Source organism: Clupea harengus, chromosome 8, assembly GCF_900700415.2.
Source record: "Clupea harengus chromosome 8, Ch_v2.0.2, whole genome shotgun sequence".
Classification (NCBI taxonomy): Eukaryota; Metazoa; Chordata; class Actinopteri; order Clupeiformes; family Clupeidae; genus Clupea; species Clupea harengus.
In genome coordinates, this window is record NC_045159.1 from 12,824,284 (window position 1) to 12,850,454 (window position 26,171).

General features: G+C 40.3%; 3 protein-coding genes and 3 non-coding genes across 10 annotated transcripts; 2 read left to right on the plus strand and 4 right to left on the minus strand.

The window, feature by feature from the left end:
• Window positions 1-266: 266 nt before the first annotated feature.
• On the minus strand, window positions 267-11,817 carry vamp2 (vesicle-associated membrane protein 2). The gene is made up of 5 exons (XM_031571935.2): window positions 11,436-11,817; window positions 7,077-7,170; window positions 6,519-6,677; window positions 5,442-5,493; window positions 267-5,034 (listed from the first exon to the last, which is right to left on the minus strand). Coding segments are annotated over exons 1-5 (324 nt in total). The 5' UTR covers window positions 11,438-11,817; the 3' UTR covers window positions 267-5,017.
• A 416-nt stretch (window positions 11,818-12,233) lies between these two features.
• trnal-aag lies at window positions 12,234-12,315 on the minus strand. Its single transcript has one exon. It is a non-coding gene; the product is annotated as a tRNA-Leu (tRNA).
• Window positions 12,316-13,471: 1,156 nt separating this feature from the next.
• Window positions 13,472-13,553, plus strand: trnas-gcu. The gene has a single exon. It is a non-coding gene; the product is annotated as a tRNA-Ser (tRNA).
• A 1,175-nt stretch (window positions 13,554-14,728) lies between these two features.
• trnal-uag lies at window positions 14,729-14,810 on the minus strand. The gene has a single exon. It is a non-coding gene; the product is annotated as a tRNA-Leu (tRNA).
• A 726-nt stretch (window positions 14,811-15,536) lies between these two features.
• and3 (actinodin3) lies at window positions 15,537-17,201 on the minus strand. The gene is made up of 6 exons (XM_042708393.1): window positions 17,147-17,201; window positions 16,989-17,033; window positions 16,582-16,763; window positions 15,975-16,319; window positions 15,713-15,911; window positions 15,537-15,553 (listed from the first exon to the last, which is right to left on the minus strand). Exons 1-6 carry the CDS (start codon window positions 17,199-17,201, stop codon window positions 15,537-15,539), a joined length of 843 nt encoding a protein of 280 aa, XP_042564327.1.
• On the plus strand, window positions 16,688-26,071 carry ap4m1 (adaptor related protein complex 4 subunit mu 1). Of its 5 annotated transcripts, none has more exons than XM_031571930.2 (18): window positions 16,688-16,762; window positions 17,000-17,038; window positions 18,745-18,858; window positions 20,955-21,017; window positions 21,128-21,213; window positions 21,316-21,422; window positions 21,582-21,678; window positions 21,853-21,963; window positions 22,250-22,330; window positions 22,597-22,659; window positions 22,753-22,819; window positions 23,059-23,112; window positions 23,487-23,593; window positions 24,040-24,131; window positions 24,282-24,326; window positions 24,495-24,545; window positions 25,068-25,185; window positions 25,525-26,071. In XM_031571930.2, exons 3-18 carry the CDS (start codon window positions 18,768-18,770, stop codon window positions 25,714-25,716), a joined length of 1,425 nt encoding a protein of 474 aa, XP_031427790.1. In that variant the 5' UTR covers window positions 16,688-16,762; window positions 17,000-17,038; window positions 18,745-18,767; the 3' UTR covers window positions 25,717-26,071. The 5 variants fall into 5 exon arrangements, with proteins under 5 accessions (XP_031427790.1, XP_031427792.1, XP_031427793.1 ...); XM_031571932.2 differs by having other exon boundaries at window positions 18,750-18,858; XM_031571933.2 differs by lacking the exon at window positions 16,688-16,762 and having other exon boundaries at window positions 16,983-17,038.
• Window positions 26,072-26,171: the final 100 nt, after the last annotated feature.

Sequence of the window (26,171 nt, forward strand, 5' to 3'; positions counted from 1 at the left end):
CCACAAAAAGAAACTTCCTTAGAAAAACAGTTATGGGTTATTATGACATAGATTGGGCCAAATGTCAACAATGATTGGCTGAAATGTTACTTTCATCTGCAGTGTCCAGCAAATAGCATGTAGTGTTGGGTGGGTTGGGTTGAGTGTCACAAGCATTTGAAATGTGTATCTCTAACTTATTTTATTATGCAGTTCATGCTTTTCTTTTATGTATGGAAATACTGACACCACCTACTGATCAGTACAAACAATTGACCAGGCCACTCTTTTATCATATATTTTATTTCTTTTAATGTCATTGTTTTCAAACACACACACATTTTGATTTTCTAACTCCGAACAATAAACACAGGTCATTATAATTATTCATTTTTCCAATATATATATATTTATATATATTTCCCATGATGTTCATCAATATAATAAGACATTGACAGGTTTACTCTACAACTGGTTTATGTACGTCTGGTTCTCAAATGGTCATCTGTCTCATTGTAATCCGATCTGTCATTCCATTGGAAATGAAGACACAATAATTATATAAATAAACAAATGAATATAATAGTGGATAACATTACAAGTGGTCATCCCACCCTGTCCCTCCTGTGAGGCAAGATGATCAAGCGTAATGTTGGCCTTAAAATCCTTTGCCTGTGTATACACCCCTAACTGAAATAATAAAACAAAAACAAATCTAAACATTGTTACATCAATACAGCAAATATGGCTCTCAGTTCAATGCTTTCCTTGACATTCTGAACATTACTCAGCATGATAGATACCCAGGATGTACGCCCGCCTGCCTGCCTCTTTCCCAGGGTTCAATCATCAATTACCCGCTTCCCTCCACTACCCTGACATCATTACTCTCTTGTTTTTACCTGTTCAAACCCCCTTACTTAAAAATGACAGTAACAATGTGATAGGGCAGGTGACAACACTCCAAAATGTTAAGACACACCAACCTTTGAGTAGATGGGTTTTGCTTTTTAGTTTATTACATTGTCTTATTTCAGGAACTCCAACTGAAGGAAAGTTATCATTTAAAAAAAAAAACAGCTATCTCCCTCCCCCAACCCAACCCAAACTAGCTTGTGCCACTTTGTGACCATAGTAATTTCTGCTTGAAATAAAGTACACAATGGTTTAATCAAAAAGTTAAGTCCTTGACAAGAGGATCATAGTGAATGTACAGCCAACCTTTGACAGCTCTAAGTCTTCGTAGGTTCCCTCCTAATTTAAGAAACATAGAGCAGGTCTTACAAGTTGGCATATGACAGTGATCCTCATCAACTGTTCCCCTCCACCCATTTAAAACTTTCAGTAAAGGAAAAGAAGACAATACATCAAAAGACGCAACCACCCATTCCCACAACAGAAGAATAAATAAATAAATAAAAATACACATACATCAAGTTTTATTAGTCTTTTTTTATGACCTTTACATTTCTTGAGCACTCTATAAATTTGCCTCAAATGATTTGTCCATTATGTTTGAGTCCTACCCCAATAAAATGGTCTTAAATTTCACCTGCCTACCCACACACACATGACCTGGACCTGGACTATGGGTGTAAATGGCCTGATTTTTGCCAGTCCGGTTGTAGAGTTTTGTCTTAATTTGGCTTATCTCATTAATCAGTGGTGTTAAATCTCCAATTACATTTTAAATATATTTACTTTTTATTAAAATTTCCTACCAGATAAAAGAGGACCCCCCTTCCCCAAGATACACCCCCACACTACAACACCACACAATATACGGTAGATTTTTTTGTTATTTTTTAAACAGTATTTTCTAACAGCTATACTTCAGAAGCTTTTTGTCCATATTTTGTTTTCTTGTCAGCATTACAGAGACAGACAAAAAGGAACAGTTGTGCTATAATTGGTTGTTGAGCGCATCAGGCCAGGGGGATACACCACAACCAGTGGGGGAGTGGAGACTGAAGGGGCTCTGAAGCACATTTTAGTTTTAGTTTTTTTTTTTAGGATAAAATCACACACCTCCCTGTTCTCCTACTGCCTACCATGTACCTTAAGTCACAGAAAGGGTTTAAATACCACAATTTACAGGTGTTGGACGGTAAGGGTGAGCTCTTTGTAACATCAGGTACATATCTGCTATCTCGCAAATGTGTGAATTGTCTCTCAATTCGTCTTTGTTGGCAGTTGGCAGCATAAGCAAGACAATACGGTCTTTGGTTATTTACTTGAGAATTAGTTTTGCTCTGTTTTCAGGGTGGGATTGGGTATGATAAAGGGTAGTTTGATGAGAAAATAAATGTTCTAAGGCTATCTCTTTTTGAATCAAAGAGAGAGTCAAGTTTGAAGTGATGAGTTAAAGGGTGAGTATCTCAGAGAAACATGTTGAATTGACTGAGTTATTACAACATATTCTCTTAGACCTAACGGCTCTTCTGTCTGCCTGGCATGAGCCAATAAGAGCTTTTAAGGGATCACACAAGGCCTTTCTGTGACGTGACAGAGGCACACACACCTGAGGAATGACTATAGCCTCTCACTTTTTCCTCCGTCACGTCCAACTGCCAGTTCTCCCTCTCAGTCCTTGAATGATGGAACTGCTTGCCCTCACCTCAATTCTAAGCAGCCTAATCTGTGGGGATAAGCCAGGGATATTCTGCAAGGGCCAGAGGTTCACCAACAACACACATATATACACACACACACACACACACACAAACTTACATCAACAGACACACTCAAAATACAAGGACACACCGAAGAAACTGGCCATGCTATGCAAGACAAAAATTACAATTCGGCTTCCCCATCTTCTCTAAGAATCGAAGTCTTCTCGTGGGTGAGAAAGGCGCCTGAGTCTTAATTCAGATCAGGTGGAGCTTCACACCTATTCACTGGCTCACTCAAGGCAGACAGATTAAGCCATTAGGAATGGAAATGGATCTTAATGGAAGGGGTTGGAGCGCGCGCAAGAGCAAACCACTAAGAGCAAACCGGTAACGGCACCAAATGAAAAAAGAAAGTAAGACAGATACAGAACAGAAGATCAAATCTCCCTAGTTACTTGGCAGTGAAGAATCTACAGCGCTTTAACTGACTGAAAGACACAAGGACAGACAGGACAGGGGCACAGTGGTCGCTGCAGGCAGCGTTGAGTCCTGAATGAAGCTGTCCCCCGCCCTGTCTGCTGCTTACACACAAAAATATATTTAATATACAAATATAATCTGTCTCTAAGTAAAAAAGAAAAAGGCAGTATCTAGAGAGAATAATAAAAATGAGAAACAGAGAGAGAACCATGGCAGAAGCAACAGGCTTGTACCAGCATACGGCAGTAGCATAAGGACCCAGTGATAAGTGTGCTTTGTAGTCGCTGTTTATGTTACCCTTGCTAGACACCAATAGGGGAATAGACATCATATGGACGATTGTAAGCCATACAGGGGTTGTCCCTACCTATAGCATACCAGGTTTATTTGTTTGGTCATCCTGGTTCTGTTACCTGGTTGCCTTACTGTATAAATAGAGTTCCTAGAGGCCTGCATAGGCTAGATGTGAGGCGCACAAGGTTCTTTCTCAGTCTGACGACAGTCACTGAATCAAACCAGTCAGAAAGTGCTGTCAAAAACAAGGTTCTTGTGCATGATATTTTCCCCTTTTAGGCTAACCACAACCCCACCAACATAAAAAATGTAGAAAATGGAAATTTGCTGGCGTTTAGCAAAGTTTTTAGTGTTATCTAGAGTTAGCCCAGCTGTGAGATAAACACTGCAACTCAATTCTTTACCTCACATTAACAGCATAATTATTATTTTTTTATCTTATTTAATCTTAAATCTCTACAGGGCATTAGAGCATTGGTTATGATGCAACGATGTACATGTAGTACATATTTGTGCTACATCATGAGAGAGCAGATACAAGTCTACAAATAATACAAAGATATTAACCAATTGTATTGGTTTATATTTTTGCCTTAATCATCCCTGCTCCTGGCTTTCCCTACTTTTCAATTTGGCGATAGTATTTAAGTTTAGTTCAGTAAGCCTATTCATTTAAAAATATACACACACATACTGTGTGCTTGTATATGCAATATAGACAGCATATCACTACACTGCTATGAAGGAATGTTAAAGAGATAAGACACTAAAGACTTTAAAAAAACAAATCAAGTCTACAGACATTGGTCCAGCTCTACTGTGGCAGTTCACAAAAAGAGTAGATTAAGAGCATGGCAGGAAGAAAGAAAGAAATAAAGCCAGAGAAAAAATAGAAGGAAGGGAAGAAAGAAATGTGTGCTAACCGGCATGGTAAGAGAAAGAGAGAGTAGCAAAAGAGATGTTAAAGCTGAATGCTCAAATTCCTCTAGCATGAGGAGGCTACTCCCCATGTGCGATGATACACTTATACTCTGCAAGTTACAGAGAAAGACAGAAAAAGAGAGAACGTGCAAGTTATACACACTTAGAATAATAGGCAGTAGTTCCACTTAGAAGCATTAAGTAAATGAATACAAAAATAAAAAAAATACAAATGCACACCCACACACACACAACCTACAAAAAACATTATATCAGAATAAAACTCTACAAAGAACAATATATATCTATATATATATGAATTGTATCTGGTGTACAACAATAATCGCCAGGGTCTTTTTCTCTTTTTTTTCTCCCCATTGTCGCCGTTGGCATAACAACCAGAGCTAATGGAGTTGGAGTATGAACGATTGTTAAGAAAAGCAAGTTATATTTACAGAGGATACATGGCCACACGCTCACAGGACGAAGATTGACGAAGGTCCGAATGTGAGGCAGTGGAGGCGTGGGGGTCGGGGGGCCAGGTAGGTGGGGCAATTTTCAGATTCGTCAGGAGGATTCGTTGTTAGTAGTAGTTGTAGTAGTAGTGGTAGTAGTAGAGGTGGTGGTGGTAGTAGTAGTCATTTTATCCTCATCTCTCGTCTCTTTTTTTCACATAGAATCTTCTGGAAAGTGGGAGGTCTGGAGTGCAGGCTGGGGTAGGAGCCTTCTTAGGAGCTGAAGTACACTGTAAACAGGACAGAGAAAAGGCTTATCAAAATGGGATGCACTTGAAATCATACACAATCTATACAAATTGTCATCCATATATCTCTATATTTCTTTCATGGACATCCATATATCTCTATATTTCTTTCATGGACATCTATCAAAGTGAACCGTTCTATTCAACTCTGCTTGTGCTGTTGACTAGTCACTGTCAACACTGACTGTTATTACAAAGGATGATGGGATTTCCCCACAAACAAAGCTGGCAAAACAGTGGCCTTAATATTCAGCATAGGCTGTGCACTGTAACAGCTAGCAATATGGACATTGTTCAATACATTTCTATTTCTTTTTAAATTAGAGAGGAAAACAACATTTATATGGTATATATAAAATGCTTATTGCATGACAAAAGTGTACCCTTACCAATGATAACGATGAGGACAATGACACCTATCACCCCCAGAATGATCATCATCTAGAGGAAAACAAAACAAAAGGTTGACAGTCAGTTTAGAGAGAGGGAGAAAAGGACATTGTGTCATTATAGACATTACTGAGACCATAGTTACGGGCTATTTGTATATTTTTTTCTTTTCAGTGCTGGGAACATCAGATGGGTTCTAATCTAAGAGGCTATATATGTCTGAATCACAGTCCAGTTTGAGAGAAGAAAAAGAGTAATGATTTACAAGCAATCACTGTTCAAGCATAATGTAGAATACAAACCTGGTTTCAACTACTCTAGTCAAAATATTTTGTTCTGATTTCCTGAGCGATCACCTATCTAGCCATCTTGACTTTTGTTTGCCTATGGATCTGTCAGATGTTCTTTAGAAAGAACACAATGTTCCATTGCATCATTTCTTCTAAATACAACAGTATGTCGAGGAAGAAACACAGATTTTTTTATTCTCCTGATTAGCCTGGCCAAAGTTCAAAGTGGTCTGTTGTTGTGTGGCAGACTAGGTAACAGAGGCCTTACCAGGTTCTAAGCCACACCATGTCGTTCTGATTACATAAGAGCCCAGATAAAATCATTTTCAGCTAATCAGATTCCCTGGCCAGAACGGAATGTACAATAAATATCACACTGTGTTTGATGAGAACTATCAATTCTAGTGCACACATCATCTTTACCTGTAAAATAACCTGTAAAATAATTATGTCTTAAACATTCCATTCCGATACCAGTGCACCACTAAGCTTCGTGACATCTATAGAAGACACTGTTATAATTTTCATATTCATAGCATTTTTTCCTACCTTTTATTATTCACAGTTCATAGGATAACAATTTAATTCTGCATTTATATTCATATATATAGGCCTTTCCTTAACACACACCCATCTTCTGTAAGGACCTGTAGCATGTTCCTACAAACCCCTACTTCGTTTTAACAAAGCGTACTTGAAGAATTTACCATCACAAACATCAATATGGCCTGTGTCTAGAGAGAGAAAAAAGATTAGATAAAAATCTCTCTGATGCATTTCACTTACCTTGGCATTCTTCCACCAGTACTTATTCTTGAGCTTGGCAGCACTGGTCTCAAACTGTGAAGCCCCAGCCTGAAGAGCATCAGCACGGTCGTCCAGCTCTGAGAGCTTCTGGTCCCTCTCCAGGACCTTATCGACGTTCACGCGCATAATGTCCACCACCTGTGTAAGCCCACAAAAGAGTGGAAGAGGGTGGAGGTTAAAACAATTATGTGGGTAAATAAATAGACAGTGTACTATACGGCCTTCGAGATTAAAGGCAAGCTTCAGTGTCTGCCTCTGTGCAACCTTTACGGTTTGCTATATTGTGATACAATTTCTTCTTTTTAACAACTGTTTTCACATACTGTCCTGACGATATGCTTGTTATACTTAGTACCTAGTTATACAAACTTGTTGCTATTTACTCTAACCCCGACGATGCAGTACAACGAAGGGTGTGTCTGGGTGTGTCAGATTATTTTCACACCTAAACAAGAAAGGTGAAAAATATACTTCACCTGCAGAATGGGAACAGACGCCGAGAAGGGTTTGCATGTCTGAAAGATGTCTCTCACTCACCTCATCGACCTGAGCCTGTGTCTGCTGCAGACGGCGGTTGCTGGTGGTGTTAGGAGGGACCTGACTCCCATCTGCGGCTGGGGCTGGAGCAGACCTGTCAATCAAGACGGGACGCGAGAGGGTCAGATCATGCCACAAAAATGACAGCCACAGAGGGCGGTCATCTTGGACAGCCAAAAATAATGATGTTCTGATAGTGTTTTGTCACAGGATTATCATAGTGATGGGCAGAAGTGATGTTCCTTTTCTGTGCTCAAAAAGTTATAAGAATGGATGAAATTAATCAAATTAGGCAATAAAGGATTTAGAAGAGTGATCATAAGGAGTTTTAAAAGTACCTGTACATGAATAATCAACGATGGTTACAGAAATATAGATCTTTACTGCTTTTTGATCATTTTCAGACAGATGCTAAAAGAATGACATATTTATGCAACAAAAGAATTGACGAAGTGCTCATCCGATAGTTTTTTAACTCATCCGATAACATTTTTCTTTTATATTCATCAATGTTGCTTAAAATAAGGCCAGTGGGATGCAGAAGCCTCTGGAGCATTCGGAATCATAGACCAGTGATACCAAATAAATGATCATTACATCAAATGACCCTGAGAGAGCAAAAGCCATTAGGAGACATTACCAAGCCTTTGCTTTTCATATCGGCACAAGCCCCGCATGAAAAATGAAAGCCACAGAGGACAAAAGGGTCCATGAATCTTTGTCTGTGCAAACACTAATGCACATCTTTTCATGGTCCTCTTCAAACAGTGCCCAGAAGCCATCTCAAATTAACTGTGTCTAAATCATGCTCACCAGTAGCAAAGGGGGCTATTTTATAGATCCACAGGGATTCCAATCAAAAAAGAAATTGCGTCATTGTGCTTTATATGGCATACATTGGTGCACTTTGTGGCAGGATCTGCTTATACAGTAACTGGTCCCTGTGTTAACTTCTTACAGTTCTAGGGATCTATACCTAAATTGCTAATGTTCTGTTGCCACATATTTAACATATAAGCTTGACAAAAAAAATCACCTGAATTGCTGTTCTGGATAGTAGGTATTCAATTGAGCATCTTGTGAGTGAGCTGTCATTGAATGTGATGGTTATTTATCATTATCATTAAGAAAAATGATAACCTTAAATGTATGAAAATACGTACATGCCTTGGAAACATGTAGTGTAAGGAGAAGACAGTGACTGACAGGCAATTATGAGGCCTCATATGGATCAGTAGAACGTTAATAGGGAGGTCAGAGGGAATTACATGATCAACTATATCGATAACGATCAGCGATTTTCTTTTCAAACCGAACATGACCAGCAATGGCAACTCATTAACAATGAGCAGAAATGGTCAGGAAACATGTACTTTAAAAGACCAGAATAAGAAGTGCTGGTGGTTCAGAGAAGACACATCCTCATTCATTGATTTTACCTGTAGTGATCTTCTGAAGAGTACTCATGCCTTGTTTCTGACTGGTGTGATGTGCATGAAATCTATATAAATACCCTTGGTGTAGTAATGATGACAAGGCCATAGCTTTACATGAACCCAACAACAACTGAGACCAGAAAAATGTGTAGGCTACTGAATTTTGGGCGGAGAACAAAATCACTACAGCCTATAAAGATTAGAAACATTATCTCTCACAAGCTTGCATATATCTCATGATTTAATCCAACTAAATAATTCTAGAAGATGATCTGGTATCAACCTGTTGAAAACATAATCTACCATCCTTAAACATTAAACTTTAAGGTTGTTCAGCAGGGACTTTTGGTGTGCTTATTGTCGCCCAGTGAATCTTTTATTTGCCAGCGAATTATGTGGGTATCCATATGCATCACAGAATGGCAGACCCTGCTGCGGGGACACATTTCTGCCACCAGAAGGAGACAAAACTCTGAATAAAGGTCACCTCTGAGAGCTCGAGAACAACACTTGCAAGGTTCAATTCCTTGCTAGACAGCATGGTTGGTCTTTCAGATGACCATTTTCTGCTAAAAAAAGGAGGTGTGGATAGAACACAGACTGTGCCATTCAATAGATTGTGGGTCGACATGAATAATGTTGACCTCGAAATGGCCTGCTTTGACATAACGCAGTGAGGAGTATGATAGCAATGAGATGTCGTTATCAAATGGCTGAAGTCTATTCAGGCCTCTACGTTAATCCAACCAGGATAAATCTGCACAATAATGACGGTAGGACAAATTGATATAACTTGCTTCCACAGAAGACTAAATCATGATGTGTCGTTTTCTGGCTGGCGATGTTGTTTCCTGTTGGGTAACTTCAAAATATTTCACTGACATTAAGATTCTTTCGTTGCAATGAAGGAGACATTACAGACACCCATTCACGGTATGTGTATGACATATAGGCTACCCTCAACACCTAAGCCTACGACATTAAGTACGAAAATGGCACCCCTATAGTTACCTGGCAATCACTAATTGTGACACTGCCTGTCAGAATAATCCCTTTGGGCTATGCTCGGTGGGGGAATCGGGTGGAGGACATAAGGGCGAGGCCTAGGTTAGACCTACAGAACGTTAGCTTCTCTGGCTAGCGCATAATAGACCTATTGCATTTTCAAAAAGGAAGTGGACTGTACTTTACATCTGTAAATGTTTTAAGTTCATTAATTGTACTATATTTCAAAGTGGTGTGGTGGAGCTGTGAACCATTTATCGCAGAGGTGTGACATCCAACCACCTCTATCCTGGCCATGTTGGCGACGCAGACCTACAGATAGCCTACAGAATTCAAATGTGAACACCATGATGCACATTCATTTGACGACTAATCTTTGTTTAGGGGTCATAATCAGTCATTTTATCCTATGCTTTCAATCACACATTTAATTCATACATCCATGCGCGCAAAACATAAAGGGCTTTATAGAACAACACCCCCAAGAACATACACGAACAAGATGCCCGCGCGCGAGGAAGCGTGCGTCTAAGCGCGCGAGCGAGAATGTCGCGCGGGTGTGTGCGTGTGTTTGTCAACCCTCCGCTGTCAAATAGTCCTGAAATACATTCGACAGTTTTCTTAAAATACCCTCAGCAGGTAGTCTCTGATACCCAATTCTTGACATAGATGACTAACAAACAGTTACCTGATAGCCTGTTTTACCATGCGTACAGCCATATACCCACATAAAGCTGTCGTGCAGAAGCACTGGTCTGTCCAAACTGGCAAATTTCACATCTGTTTTTCATTAAGTAATTTATTTGCGGTAGAATCTATTAATCTCAAGAAAACTTTATTGTGAGCAGATATGAGAACATATCTTAAATGAAAAGGTTAGGGGAAAGACATCCACGGCCATCTTATCTGACAGTGAAACACCTGCGTCTTTTGTGCAAGCAGCTTGTCAATATCCTCGACTGAACAAACAAAGGTTTACAAAATAAATAGTAGCTGTATAAAGAGATGATCGTCGAAGAAGCAGCCAAAAGAAAAAATGAACTGATAGACTATAGTCTATGTCTTTGCTGTAACACGGTCGGAACAAATATGACCGCCAGATACCCCCACCCCCACAGTTTGTTGGCAATATCACGTATCAAGATGGATGTACAAGGATAAATGGGCTACTTGGTCTTTCATCGCATAGCAATAACACGGTACATTATAAGGTTTACTTGCGAGAAGAATGTTACATTTAGACGAGGGGTGTCATATTTGCATAAGGGGCCAAATGTAGGCTACATCTGTCCGCTACCTTTTTACATGGAGGTTCTCGCTCGCTCCAACCCGCCAGACCATTTGTTGATAATTTAGAAGGACCACATTTACAAAGCTAAATAAAACGGCTCTCAAAATGAAAGAGCAGCGGATGGCCGACTGGAAGCAAACCAGTCCAATCCGGTGGAAACATGCGCTTCCAAGTCCTTTTCGACTCTAACCAATGGAAAATAATATCAGTGATAAAAATGTGGTTATCTAGGCTGTTCATAATATGGTTTTCAACAAGGCGTGGGTTGTATTGTACAGTAGGCTAATACAATCATTACAGAACGTAATCATATAGTGGATAGTTATAAGTAGCCTATTTATAGTAGCCAGACCATCATTTGATGAAATACATTCATAATGAAGCTTTTAAATGATGGTTTGATAATGCAAATTTAGACATAATGGTCAAATATAATAACGTATAACAGGCCTATAATAAGTTCTCAGCCAAGGATTGTAGAGCACGTAATTTAAAAGGCATGCCTTATGTGACTACATTTTCATTATACGGTCCACAACGTGGAATAAATAAGATAATCGAGCAAATCGTAGGATATTATGCAGACATTAGCCACTTGCATTTAGAAATAACATTGTCAGTACTCACATTTTTAGTGTAGTTTATGTGTGTATGGAAGTCCAACAGGAATGTATGTTTCAATGGTTGGATGGACAGCCTTAGGCGTTTTCTCTCTTCTCAACCAATTTCTTCCCTTGTTATTTCAAAAGCGTCCGAGTTATCCACCGGTAAGGATTATATTTATTTGGCTTTCTTTTTTCCCTTGTTTTGACGCGTTTTCTGTGCCGCGCCTCGCAAATGTCTCTTTATTATAGTGAGCTAGCGCGCGTCTCGTCGGTGTCACTATGTAGCCTACACATGAAAAATAGACGCTTGGATTAGAGGAACAAAGATGGCTCGTTGACGTCATTCGTCATCCGGGAAGCTGGATGTTGGAAGGGGTGACCAAAGTGATGGGAGCAATGGAGAAGCATCTTGGTTGCTACACCAATGAAAAAATATATATTTACATGAGCGTCTTTTGTATGGCCACCGACACGAACAAGGAGCGTCATTAGGGAGAAAGTGAGACTAAAGCCTGTATTAGTCGGTAAATGTGACAACATCAGGCCAATTAAATACACCTTAACAAAATGGCGGTACGTGGACAGGGGTGGGGTGAAACAGCCTTTTCAGCCCAATGCTGTTGGTCGCGTGCTGGTTTAAAGCTACTTGTAGGCCTAGAATAAAAGAGAAGTTAATGAAAAGTAGAATGCTGTAAAAACTCTACATGTACCTACATTCCCTCAGTAGCCTATAACCAATCAAATGTGAAGGCTATTACTTTTTTTCTAGTATGGATGTTGAAATTGAAATAGCTCATTTGTTTCTTAGGTTGAAAATGTTTGGCAGCGGTGGGATTTGAACCCACGCCTCCGGAGAGACTGGAGCCTTAATCCAGCGCCTTAGACCGCTCGGCCACGCTACCATGTGACTTACGAGACTGAGACACTAAATTTAACCAATGAGAGACAATGTTGTGCTAGCTAAGATGTCATTCATTGAGAACAAAATGTCGCCAACGTGTGTATATAAAAAGAGCCATACAATAACCGGAAGTTGTCCATGCGCTCCCACAGATGGGGGGCGGGGGGTCAAACCCATATCAAAATACAGTGAGCAACCGAAACAGCTAACTTTTTTATTTTCCGTTAAAATACAGTGGCTGAATTCTGAGTGTCTGAGTGAGTGGTTACTATAACTAGACGCACAGATACAAATTCAATGTCCGTAGCCTATAGCCTACCACATTTTGCTACTCATTTTCCCGTTAAAATACAGTGGCTGAATTCTGAGTGCCTGAGTGAGTGGTTAGCCTACTATAACTAGACGCACAGATAAAAATGCAATGTCCGTATAGCCTACCACATTTTGCTACTCATTTTTCCCGTTAAAATACAGTGGCTGAATTCTGAGTGTCTGAGTGAGTGGTTACTTTAACTAGACGCACAGAGAAACATGCAATGTCTGTATACCACATTTTGCTACTCATTTTTCCCGTTAAAAGAGACGAGGTGGCCATACCTTCCAGCGAATGGACTGCAAAACAGTTCCTAACGCGATCCTAACAAGTCCTAACAAATCCTACCCAAGTCCTAACACATCCTACCCAAGTCCGAACAAGTCCTAACTTAAATCCGAACGCTGATAACAATGAAGTCTGAGTGTCTGAGTGAGTGGTTACTTTAACTAGACGCACACATAAAAATGCAATGTCCGTATAGCCTACCACATTTTGCTACTCATTTTTCCCGTTAAAATACAGTGGCTGAATTCTGAGTGCCTGAGTGAGTGGTTACTATAACTAGACGCACAGAGAAAAATGCAATGTCTGTATACCACATTTTGCTACTCATTTTTCCCGTTAAAATACAGTGGCTGAATTCTGAGTGTCTGAGTGAGTGGTTACTACTAGACGCACAGAGAAAAATGCAATGTCTGTATACCACATTTTGCTACTCATTTTTCCTGTTAAAATACAGTGGCTGAATCCTGTGTCGAGTGAGTGGCTACTAATTAGACGCACAGAGAAAAATGCAATGTCTGTATACCACATTTTGCCACTCAAAATTCCCGTTAAAAGAGACGAGGTGGCCGAGTGGTTAAGGCGATGGACTGCTAATCCATTGTGCTCTGCACGCGTGGGTTCGAATCCCATCCTCGTCGGAAAAGAGTGTTTTTGAAAGGGTACACAGAGTAGTGGCGTCTACCTCAGCATCGTAAACTGTATAACAAACGTAGGGAACGCAGCGGAAGACCACCTGTTATCAACACCGTGCTCGTTGAAGTTGCAGGTAGAAGATGTATGAGTCAAAAAACATTTGTGGAGAAAAACATAGCCTATTAATCGCGGTAAGTTTAATGTCCACATCACCCTTCAGCATATCTGCCTTGATTGGTCAAATGTTTCGAAATGTTTCGAATTCGCCACGGCGATTGCCCGAAATGTTTCGGAATTCGCGAACGTGATTGACTGAAACCGAAACATTTGTCTGGCCGTTCCTTCGGCAGGCTTAGGCTGCGCTACAGGACAGGAGGACACTATATGGCCAATTCATTTGTTAATTGGGGTAAACATGTATCTTTACCATGAGCTATCTAATTAAAGCTAAGGGACTGGAGTTTAGCAGATATTTGTATCCAAAGCGACGTGATTAGGGTTATTTCATTATCTCGGGAAAACATGTTTCGTTTGATCTTGAGATGATAACATAAATAAGTCAAGATCTCGAGAAAGCGAAGTAAAATATACTGATGGCAGCTTAAAGCTTCCGTATAGTTTCCAGGGGCTCCTTGTGCAAAACAATTGAGTAGGCCTATGCCACCTTTCACGCTCACGGTCTGATATCAGGATATCAGGAGTGAAATGAACGTGAGAATGCGTTCCTCATCGCCAACTTCATGTCGTTTTTAATGGTTTTAGTCAGTTGGCGACACTTAGAGGCTATACAGTGCAACTAACATTACGAGTTTGTTTACGAGTCTGTAGGCTCAGGTGTGAAAACTATTAGGCTATCCTTCAAAATAATTGACACAGTACATGGGCCTTAAAAAAAAAAAAAAGACACCTTAAGGTTTATGCAGTTACATAACTTGGCATTTAAGTATGCGCAGATGCTATGCAATACAAAGTCTAATTAGCAGCTTTAGCTTTATTAGAGGAATGCCAATGGTAATGTAAGCGTATTCTCTAAAATTCCAGTTGTACAGAGAACTTTTATTTAGAAAGTGAACTTTAAAGGGATACAATCTGACTACACTATAAATGTAATGGCCATGTTCTTTAATCTCACACATGCATTAAATATAGATATTTTCCTAACCAAGATTAAAACTAGGTATGGCAGCGGTGGGATTCGAACCCACGCCTCCAGAGAGACTGGAGCCTAAATCCAGCGCCTTAGACCGCTCGGCCACGCTACCGCGCTCTTCCTTGCCGCCAGATGGCACTAAGAATGCACACCTACATCCATTTCTATACAGCGTGTTCTTCTCTGTAAATTACCCTTGTGGTAGGCCTACATATTGCAAAAGGTCAGAAAATGAGGAACAGTGCAAAAATCCCACACCTCCTGGCCATCAATTGTCGGATTATTCTAATATGAAAAACAACTGAGTCATATTAAGTCACTTTATTTTTTTGTCACATATTTTCACAGTTCACATGTTTTCTAGAGGACAATCTTTGTCAAAGCACTAATATACGGGTTGTCCAATTTAAAGGCTGTGTAAAACCAGGCAATGCAACAATAAGCGAATTGTCTACAACACTGCAGTGAATTAACATATGTGCTTATTTTTAGGGAGTATTTGCCCCTCCATGTTCTCCTTTGATTGGGATGGTCTGAGTTTATTATCTGTCAGATCTTGACTTTAGCTTTACATACTGAGAGCTTCATTCAAACAGGGGATTTTTTTTTTCATTGAAACTGAAATGCAGATGGGCTGATCCTGTTCATTTAATAAGGTCTCTCATCAGGTGAGATCCAACAATCATCCTCACTGACTACATATATTCTAGCCTAATTTAGCACAATTTGGTTTTAAGTTGCTGTCCTTACTGCAAGTTTGCATACTTAACCCCCCTGCATGAAAGAATCCTCAAATATTGTTAAACGCCACATGCGCCTTTACAGTCTGTCAGGCGGTCTACTCATCAGAGTCCTCTTGAGAGTAGAGGTATGGATTAAAGAGTTCTTGCTGGTAATCATAAGGATCGCCGGTTGGCTCCGCTTCGGCAGGATTGCCATTTGCAAGTGGAGCTGGAGCTGCCGCGTCCTCCACCTTCTCTTCCACTTCTTCCTCTTCCTCGTCCTTTGCGATACTGGGAGCGGGTGGAGCAGGCGGGGCCTTGGTAGCCAGTGCGGCTGGGGCTGCCTGGGGTTCCTCCACAATAGCCCGTGGTGGGTGATCGATCAGGCAGTCGGGATCCCAGTAGGGGTCGCAGTCATACTCCATGCCTTTGAAGATCAGGGCCGGTGGGGCTTGGGGGGTGTCTAATATTTGGGGTGCAGGGGCGACAGGCTCCTCGGGTTCCTCAGGGACTTCGGGGACCTTAGGGGCCACAGGTGCCGCCGGAATGTCAGCCCCCATGGGGCCCTCCACTATGGTGGGCTTGCAGGCTGGGTGGTGACGAGGGTCGCACAGAATGGGCACAGCACCCAACGGCATGTACACAATGTTTGCTTTGCACTGAGGGTCCTTGGGATTGCAGAGGTACATGACAGCAGCCTGAGAGTAGGGTGCCGGTGTTGGTGGCGGTGGTGGGGGCTGTGTGGTGGGGGGAGGGGGAGTGGTGGGGGCAGGTGTGGGGGGAGGTGGGGTTGGTTGAGCACCTAGGAGGTTCTGGTATCTGGAGGCGTCAGGCCCATGTTCCAGTTCTAGGTGACGCATCTGCTGGTACAGGATTCTGATCTTGTCAATCTCGTACAGCTGTGGATAAGAGAGAGATAGACATACACAGAGATATATATATACATATATATATAGAGAGAGAGAGAGAGAGAGAGAGAGAGAGAGAGAGGGTTGATGTTGGAAATCAAAGTTACCCACAGAAAAAAAAAAAAACTCAAATTCCGAATATATAACAGATATTCAAACTATATAACATATAGTTTTACTCCTTTGGCCACCACATGTAACTCTACATTCCTTTAAACATGTGTGTTTGTTTAGTTTCTTTTTTTGCTCTCACCCCTTCATAGTGTCCTATGCTGTTGTAGTAGCGGTAGTAGGACTGGAAATCAGGGGTTTTGCGAAACCACTTGGGATCGACAGCACGTCTGGGCCGGGAGCTGGACAGGAAGTCGTTTGCTTTGACAGGGTCGATGCTAAGTCTGTCCACAGCTGGATTGGGAAGGACACCACGGATCAAAGTGAGTGTTAATTACATGGTGTAACGCAACATGACCACTCCGTGTCACAGCTAACTAAGGCATTGAAAATATTCTGTCTTTGCACACAGTTACACAACCATACACAACCGTGTATATTGTCATACATATATGAAGACATTTTTGAAGTGGGATTCAAAAATATATATGTATATCATAAAAGAAAGAGTGAGATGTGTAAGAATCGACAGTTGTCTCGTTGACTTACCTCTCTTATAGATAACCTTGGACAAAGAAGTGGCCTCCAGTAAAACTATGGTGAGGAAAGCAAAAGTGTAAAGATATACGGTCATTAATGTGTTCCAGAATGTCATATGGGTACAAATTGAAAATGTGGTGAGCACTGTTAAAAGGTTTGTCATTTACCTGGCAGCAGCACTAAGGACAATAGCACCCCTGTGCAGTAGCTCCGGGGAGTCATCCTTACTGAACTGAACAATTTTAATTGTGTTTTACATTTTTAACAGTTTTACAGTGTTCACAATCATTACTTTATATGGACATTTAAATGGACAAACACTAGAGGTGATGTCACAGTATGCCTAAGATGATGAATGTCATTCTTATTGTTTTCTTTTTTAATACAACAATACGTTAAAACAATATAGCATGTGTCACACCATGACCTGGAAAGCCACACAAACACCAAACAATGGGAATGGTGATTTCAGATACATACGTAAACAAAGATGTTGACTGAATGAATTAGTAAATGACTGGACAAATAGGTATGGTTCAGCATAGTCAAAGGTAAATGAGAAAAAAAGACCTAAGCCATAAGGTTTTTCTAAATATTGCTGTGCTGCCATGGGTACTCCAAGGTTCCTCTTCTTATTTAGTTTCTATGACCCGTGCTCACTGGCAGCGAAAAAAATTGTCATTTGGTTCTTACCTTTGCCTGCAGAATTCACCAGTCCAAGTTCAATGACAGACACTGCAGTCTGCCTAAATACTGATGCCAGTACCACTTATTAGCTGCACTTTTGCCATAGGCTAAGAACCTTGAAATGTCTCCGCCCCCATGCCCATTCTTGCCTGAAGCTTCAAAACTGTAATGTAAGGTACCCCCCCCCCCCATACACACACAGACACACAGCTCATTAGAGTACCATTCTGATATAACACATGTGCAAATCATTTTGTTTTTGTGGTTGGATGGGATTGGGGGCGAAACTATAAACTTAAACATCAAATGAAAGTCAACTGGCAGTAAAATGTCAGGAGCAGACACATACAGAGACCAGACATAGGCCTCTGCTTCCTATGAGAGCTGGTCTCTCTTAAAGTACATAAACATTTGTTGTAAACTTCTATCTCCAGAATAACATCATGTGCATGGTCAGTGGAGTATGGGATTAACGTAAGTGCCTCATCACAGCTATGTTGGCTGTTTTTTGCGATTTGTTTTTCCAAAGATTCCTCCTCAGTAGTAATTACAAGAGTAGCCTTTGTGTGTTTAAAATAACTGCAAGTCTGAACAGTGAAGTTGAAGCCCCCTCTAGATCAGACAAAACAGCTGGGTTTTCTTTTTTACATGAAAGACTAGTAAGCAGTCAACCTGGCCAAAGGATAGTGAACTCACATCTACATGGGCTGTCACTTTGCCACGTATGCAGCATGTATTCACTCATTCGTAGACGGCAGAGACATAGGTATTTGCAGTCTGTCGTCATGTTATAACTACTGTTGCTGAATAGAGGACAGGTTAAGTTTGATTTTAATCAAAAGCATCTGTTACCTTTTATCAGCATGAGGTGTGTTTACCCAATCTTAGCAGACAGATATTTTACAGAATCAGAACAAAACCAAAGAAGTAAAACAAAATGCAGTTTTCTTCATGTTTCTAGAGGAATAAAGAAAAAAGTTAAAGAAAAATAAATAAGTGTATGATCTCTTGATGACTGGTTTTGGACAATAAAGCTTAAGGCAGTATGAGGCCTCCAATGATGTGTGATTTGTGGCAGTTCAGGTGCTGGCATTGGGCTGAATGCCAAGAGGCGGTGAGGTACAGCGAGGAGGCGTTCAAACAGGTGTGAGGGGGATGGCACAGGAATCTGAGATATGCGCTAAAATAAAAGGTGAGCAGCATAGTAATCATACAGAATATGCAATCATTACATTTCAGCATCCACATCCTCTTTCATTATCTGGTATCTATGGGCAGTTACAGCAGCACTTTCCAGATGGAAATACTAGAACAAAAATGTGTTTTTTGTTTCAACACCGCGGATGTGAAAAAAATGATGTTCTGGCCCACATGTACAGCACCACCCTTATCACAAATACCACAATTCTACATTCTGTCCTGAATTGTAAACAATGTCAGTGAAGTTGTTGAAATAAATAGCATAACCGGATTGTATTTAGTTATAAGTTACATGTTGTATTTCACTTTTGTATTCATGTTCAGACCTATCAATAAACAACTCTTATTTTTCTACTTGTGTCTACTAAAGTAACAATATTCTATTTCTTGGATACTAACTAGGGCTAGCTTACCTTAGTTGGAAAAGCAAGGGAAAAAAGAAAAATATATTCTCAGTTATAACACTGGGTAACTGGTATGAACAGTTGTTCTAATTTCTGGTTAGGTCTTTCCAGTCAGCTTTATCGCTTCCTTGAGTTTTACTGGACAGGTTTTAATTAAGACCATGCTTTTAAAGTTCCCTTAATGGAGTAGGGTGCCGTAAAACCCCAATGACATGGGGAAAACGGCGGTAAATATTTCATGCAAGTTGCAACTCATATAAATCTCTTATTGGTAATAAGGACGAAAAATAAAAGTATAGGCAATCATGAAAATGTCTCCATGCCGGGGACAGAGTGTGACATTCCCTGATAACACGAATCAACTAGTAACAAATCTAATTAAGGACAGACTGAAGTTAGATCAACAATTGTACTAAAACTGTTGTTAAAACGTTGTAAATATATTTACACTGCCAAATATATTGTTAAATATTAATTTAGGTATGACATATCAATGACAAAATGAATGTTTCTGATTGGGCAGTCAAAGAATCACCACCATGCCAACACACACACACTGACACACACAGAGGAAGGATTACTGCATGGGACACATTTAAAGGTCTGCTTTCTAACTACCAGATTAACAGTATCATTTGGTGATTATCAACAAGATCTCATTGGTCTTCACTTAAGTAGTTTGTTTCTTCTCCCCGGTGCATGTGGTGAAGAGTGTGCTTTGCACCACAGGAGGGAGGAAGTGCTGAATAGGCAGTCTTTCAAAGGCCTGCTTTGACATATGTAGCCTATGCCATTTTGGACCCCCAAAGTTATAATGAGATTAAAATCAATCGCTGAAAAGATGTCATGCTGAGTTTGCCAAAATTCGCACACACATATTATATATTAATACATTATTTTATATTTAATATAATTTTATTTATCATTTTATTAGTTAACAAAAATAATTTTAGTTGTGTGTTTAGAGAAAATACCTGAAGAGTTTTTATGACAACAAGCTTTGTTTTCTGTCTAAAGAAGGGTTTTATCTAATGAATTTATCAGGGAAATATCGTAACCTTTTGAATGGAAGAGGTTTAGATGGAGCGTCTAATTTTCTTTTTCAGCTGTCTGTTCTCCGTTTAGCCAAAATACATAAGAACATCTGACATTTATAAGGTATCTGGTAAGTCCTGAAGCATGTATACTTTCTGTCCAGATGGTGGCAGTAATCATGTGAAAGTGTGGGGAAAGTGACAAACGGCAGTAGAAGAAAAATCGGGAAGTTGCCTCTTAGGTTGCTATCCTAGCTACCTTAAAGCTCGTTGTTATAATATTTACGAACTTATGAAAATGTGTTAGATACCATTTCAGTGTATACTTTTCACTCGAAAAGGAGTGGCTGATTCATCATTCTTTTACGTAAACAACGGAGTAACAAGTGAGTGAATATGCCTTCAAGTGAGCTAACTGTTATGTAGTTAGCTCGCTAATACTGCCGGTTTGGCAACAGCAACCCTCAACCCACTGTTTTGAAAGAGTTCTCAGTTATCAGCTGGTTCACATTTGTTGTGCTTCTGGCAGTTATTATTAATTGCTCCACCAGTATATTAAAATGTTACAACCTTGTATTTTATTGGCTCCAACACTACATCTATGGTTGTGTACTTCATGTATTTGCCTCACTGTTTGCGCTTTCTTTTAGGGACAATGATTTCGCAGGTGTTCATCTTAACTTCTAAGGGTGATCATCTCATTTTCAAAGACTGTATCCTTCGATAGTCTCCTAATTTTAGGTAAACAGCTGCCCTGCCATGCACAGGACAGGAAAAGTTGCATTACTGTCTCTCTCCTTGTGACCTTAACTTGAAATATCAGTCCGAGGGGAAGCTGGAGTTGATGCCATCAATGCTTTCTATGAAAGTGTGACAGCTTTAAGCGGCGATCAGCCACCTGTCGTCATGGTAGGGTTGTATGAAATTGAATAAATATGAAATTAATCAGGACAGTTTTTCACTGTGTTTATTCTTGTTAGATGAGACTGTCTATCAATATGTTTTGTTTAGACCCATAAAGACATGCATTTCATACACGTCAGACAAGGAGGGCTTTACTGGGTTGCCTCCACAAAAACCAGTGCCTCTCCATTTACCATCATTGAGTTTCTTAATAGGTGAGATTACTTCATATTTTTGTATTCCAGTATATCCACTTTTCTATACAGTCTGTGTTGTGAATGTAGTAGGTATTTTAGTGATTTTGTATGTAAATGGATTGCATTTCTGATAATAGTCTTTGAACACTGGGTTTGAACTCTGTTTGGTTTTTGCAGATTAACAGCTCTGACAAAGGATTATTGTGGCACTTTGTGTGAGAAATCTGTCAGAGCAAACTTTGCTCTCATATATGAACTATTGGATGAAATGGTGGTACGTATGGTGATGCAACAATTTTCATTTAAAAATACCCTAATTGGAAACCATTGCAGTTGGGTGGGACAATGTGCCCAATGTAAATTTCTCCAGGACATTGTCATTTTCCATTTCCTACCACTCCAATTACATCTTCCACTCTGGACTTGCCCCTTACTCTGTGTTGCTCAGGACTATGGCTATATCCAGACCACCTCCACTGACATTCTCAAGAACTTCATCCAGACAGAGGCGGAGAGCTCCAAACCATTCAGTCTGTTTGACCTGAGTAATGTTGGGCTGGTAAGACTGACGCTCCCTCTTCAGTGTCCAATGCTGTGTTGAGGCACTGAATGAAAAGTCATACATGGATCGTTTTGCATTGCCACCATCAGCATAGTTTTCTTTGTGGAGATTTTCAAGTGTGACTTCTTTAAACTGCCAGTGTGGTGATAAACATTTGGGGGGGGGGGAAACCACAATGCAGTAGAAATGTATGGTGAATCTTCATTCTGTCTGCCGAGTCACACATGAGTTGAAATTAAAATACCAAATCCAAATAGATGTGTGGTGATCTGTTTTTTTTCAGTTTGGAGCAGACACACAACAGAGCAAAGTGGCCCCCAGTGCGGCAGCGACTCGCCCCATCATGGCCAACCGTGGAGAACAGGTCTGTGTGGATAACTAGAGTCTAAGCCAGAGCAGTGGCACTGAACTAACCAGATGGCAATCAGTGTTTATATGTAGATGACAACTTCTCTGGTTAGTTTATTGAGTTTCTTTTTTAAACATGAAATGTGGGAATAATAATGACAAATCACTCTGTGTGCTCCAGTGATATTTGTGCAGTACTGACATTTTAGAAACCACATTCCTAATGATCTTAGATATGTGAAGACATGAAGGCATTACTACAATTCTTATATCCCCCTGCAGGGTGGAAAAAATGAGATATTTGTGGATGTGATTGAAAGGCTAGCCATGGTTATCGGCTCTAATGTAAGTGCAGTTCAGACACGAAAGAAATCCTTCCATGTGTTGAGTTTTGTTTTGTTTGTAAACAGGCTTTTTACACTTCTGTGTTTGAAACAGGGCATTATAATGAAAGCTGACATAGAAGGAGAGATCAGGGTGAAATGTTATCTGCCAAACTGCTCAGGTGAGTGCCATTGCGGATGCTAATAAGCCGGCGCTTATGCTAATTAACGATTGTTGACCTGGTCGCGACCTTAAGCTGCTTCACATAAACCTTTCCTTGTTTTTTTTTTTTTTATCACACACAGACACACATTGCCCTGTTATCTCCCATGAATTTCCCTTCTCACAGAGTCTTCATTTTACTTTTAACACCCCACCCCCACCCTCTGCCTTGTTGTTTCCTCTCTTTCTGGCTGGCAGAGATGAGGATCGGACTAAATGAGGGACTCAGCATAGGAAAGTCACAGCTTAGAGGTGAGTAGTACTTCTTTCCCAGACAGAGAATGAGAGAAACACACATACACCAACAACATCTTGTAATTTCCACAACTTCACTAACTATACCTAAAAGCTATGTATACATGCACGTGGCGTTTGGTCTTAGGGCAAGCTTTATATGATATCAAATGGCATGTGGCCTGGTTAATATTTTAATTATTAATATAACGCTGTGTTGTGCAAGGCTTTATGACGGCACCTTGTGTAAAATGTAAATTGTAAAATGAACCCTATTGAAGCCTTTGTAACCCAGGCATTGCTTATCTTTTTATTGCGCATCATTTTGCTTTTCTTTTGACTATGTGATTACGTACTACTTTGTTCTCTCTCTCCAATGTGTACTTTACCAGGCTATGGCTCTGCGGTGCGTGTGGACGAATGCAGTTTTCACCAGGCAGTTAAACTGGATGAGTTTGACACGTACAGAATCATAAAAGTCTGCCCTAGCCAAGGCGAGGTAATTATGCCACACAGGAAGACAGACAGATGCACAAGCACTTGATGAACACCCCTGTGGAATCTTAAACTAAAGGGTCTCCACGGTCATGAAATTCAGTAAATTCATTGGACGTTTTGGGAAAGTCATGAAATTTGACTGCTGTGTGTAGGTGTAACTAAATTAATTATGTCATTGTACTCTTCCATGGGGAATGTGTTGTGGTTAAAATTTCTTCAGTTACAGTTTCTACTTGAATTTACAATGTCAAAGTAGTCTTAAATTGAAAAGGTTGTTTCATTTTCATGCAGTAATTAGGTCCAATCTGTGCTGTGAAATATGCAATTTTGTGTTTGTGATGGAGATTTCATTAAAGGTCCTTGAAAAGTCATGGAAACGTTTTGAAATGCTGTCAATGAAAATGGGTGGGAATGCTGAAGCTATTTGTTTATCTCTCTCTCCTCCAGCAAGTAATAATGCAATACCAGGTCTGTGATGACTTGCCGTGTCCACCACCATTTCGGTTGTTCACCTCAGTGGAGAGGGACAGCGGAAACAGGTACTGAGTTGGGCCGGGAGGCCTGTGGTGCAAGTGCTAATCCTTGAGCAGTGTTCACTTTAAATACTTTAAACTTTAAATACTTTTCTGCATATAATAATATTTTGATATAATAATAAATAATAGAATTTTCCTCTCCTCTGCCTTCAGATTATTACTCTACCTGAAGCTACGGTGTGATTTGCCTCCTAAGAGGTAACTTGTGCCTCGTCATACCTTGCATAACATTCACTGGCTGGGCAGATGAAATACCTACAAATATCCTAGGCTGTGCTTTCTGTAAGCTTCTCTGTAGTTTTAGTAATTTAGCCATGTGTATTTGTCAACTAATCTTGTTATTCTTTGCTGTATTTATCTTTCTAGTGCTGCTATTAATGTGTCCATCTCTGTCCCTGTCCCAAAGGGTGCAATAAGGTAGGTCCCAACTATACAGAGTTGTTTTCTTATGGAAATAAGTAAGCTTCTACTATGGGACTGGTGTATAAGTATATGGCGTTATGGTAGTGCTATATGGATACTGATATAAGTATATGGAGTTATGGTAGTGCTATATGGATACTGATATAAGTATATGGAGTTATGGTAGTCCTGTATGGATACTGATACAAGTATATGGTGTTATGGTAGTGCTATGTGGATACTGATATAAGTATATGGTGTTATGGTAGTGCTTACAATGTTACAGTCCCCCTTGCTGTTACTCCATGCTCCCACACTTTGGGAACTACTGTGGTTGTGCTATAACACCATGTATAATCCCTCCCCCCTCTTTCTCACACTCACACACACTCAGGCACACCAGCTTCTTGCTGCACTCTCAGACTATCTTCCTGTTCCCCAATCTTAGTTTTATCTAAGGGGGATTTGGATGCTTTGCTTGGGCACCTCAGGCCCACTAAAGAGTCTGCTGCTCTGTCTGTGTGTCACCCCCTTCAGTCTCTCACAGGAGCTGAGTAGCCCAGACCAGCGTGCCGAGCTCCAGCCCAAAAATAAAGCTGTTCTCTGGGAGATCCCTCGCTTCCCGGGGGGCTCACAGCTCTTGGCGCTGTTCAAGGTGAGGCTGGCTCTGGGTTGGTTGCTGTCTGGTGGACAGTGGCTTTTTATGAGTGTGGTTAAAGTCACTTCTGTATGGGGAAAAAAAGGTGCTTGTCGACAGGAAAAAACATACCTGCATGAATGAAGACTATAGAGTGAGATGGGTGAAATTAGATGAAAGAGTTTAAGGTTTGACACTCCTACCAAACATGGGATTATTTGTATTTGATTGTATATTAAATGTATGTTATTTTTATTTCCTGTGTTGCCTTATATTTTGAAATGTGTACTCTTGTGGGGTTTTTTTATTTGAAAGTGTCAATGATCAACCTAAGCACAAAATCTTTGATGTACTCAGATGGAGGTTCCAGGACTGTCCTCAGCGTCTCTGCTGGAAGTGGGACCGGTGGGCATGTGCTTTGAACTGCCAAAGCACACCTGCACAGGCCTTCAGATACGATTCCTTCGCCTAACCCCAACTCAGCCAGGATCATCACAGCGTTGGGTCCGCTATGTGACCCACTCAGACTCTTATACCATCCGAGTCTAAAGGACACGGACCTTGAACAGGAGCCCTCTTGTTGGTCTTATGAACTGCTGGGCTATGTGGCCGTGTACTTTTGATCGGATGAATGCTTGTTCTTGAGGAACTTGTTCAGGAACTTGTCTAGCATTATTGTACACACTGTTATTGTGCTCTATTGCACTGTTGTTCGGCTCTGGAAACCATATGGGGCCAAAAAGTAAAAGCATTAAGCAAGATTAAAACATTTTTTTCCCTACATAGCTAAAACTATATATGACCGTGAATGTTTTTATTAGTGGCTGGTCATGTTTAATGTGTCAGACGTTGGAGGATAACTGGGACATGTATTGTTTAATAAATAAGTATTATTTATTGTCTATCCAGCTAGTCCGCTATTTCACCGGTGGTAACAAAAGTGCGTTCCGAGTGTTCTTTCAAGTGTTCAAGTATGTTGCCAATTATTCTCAAAACAAAAGCGC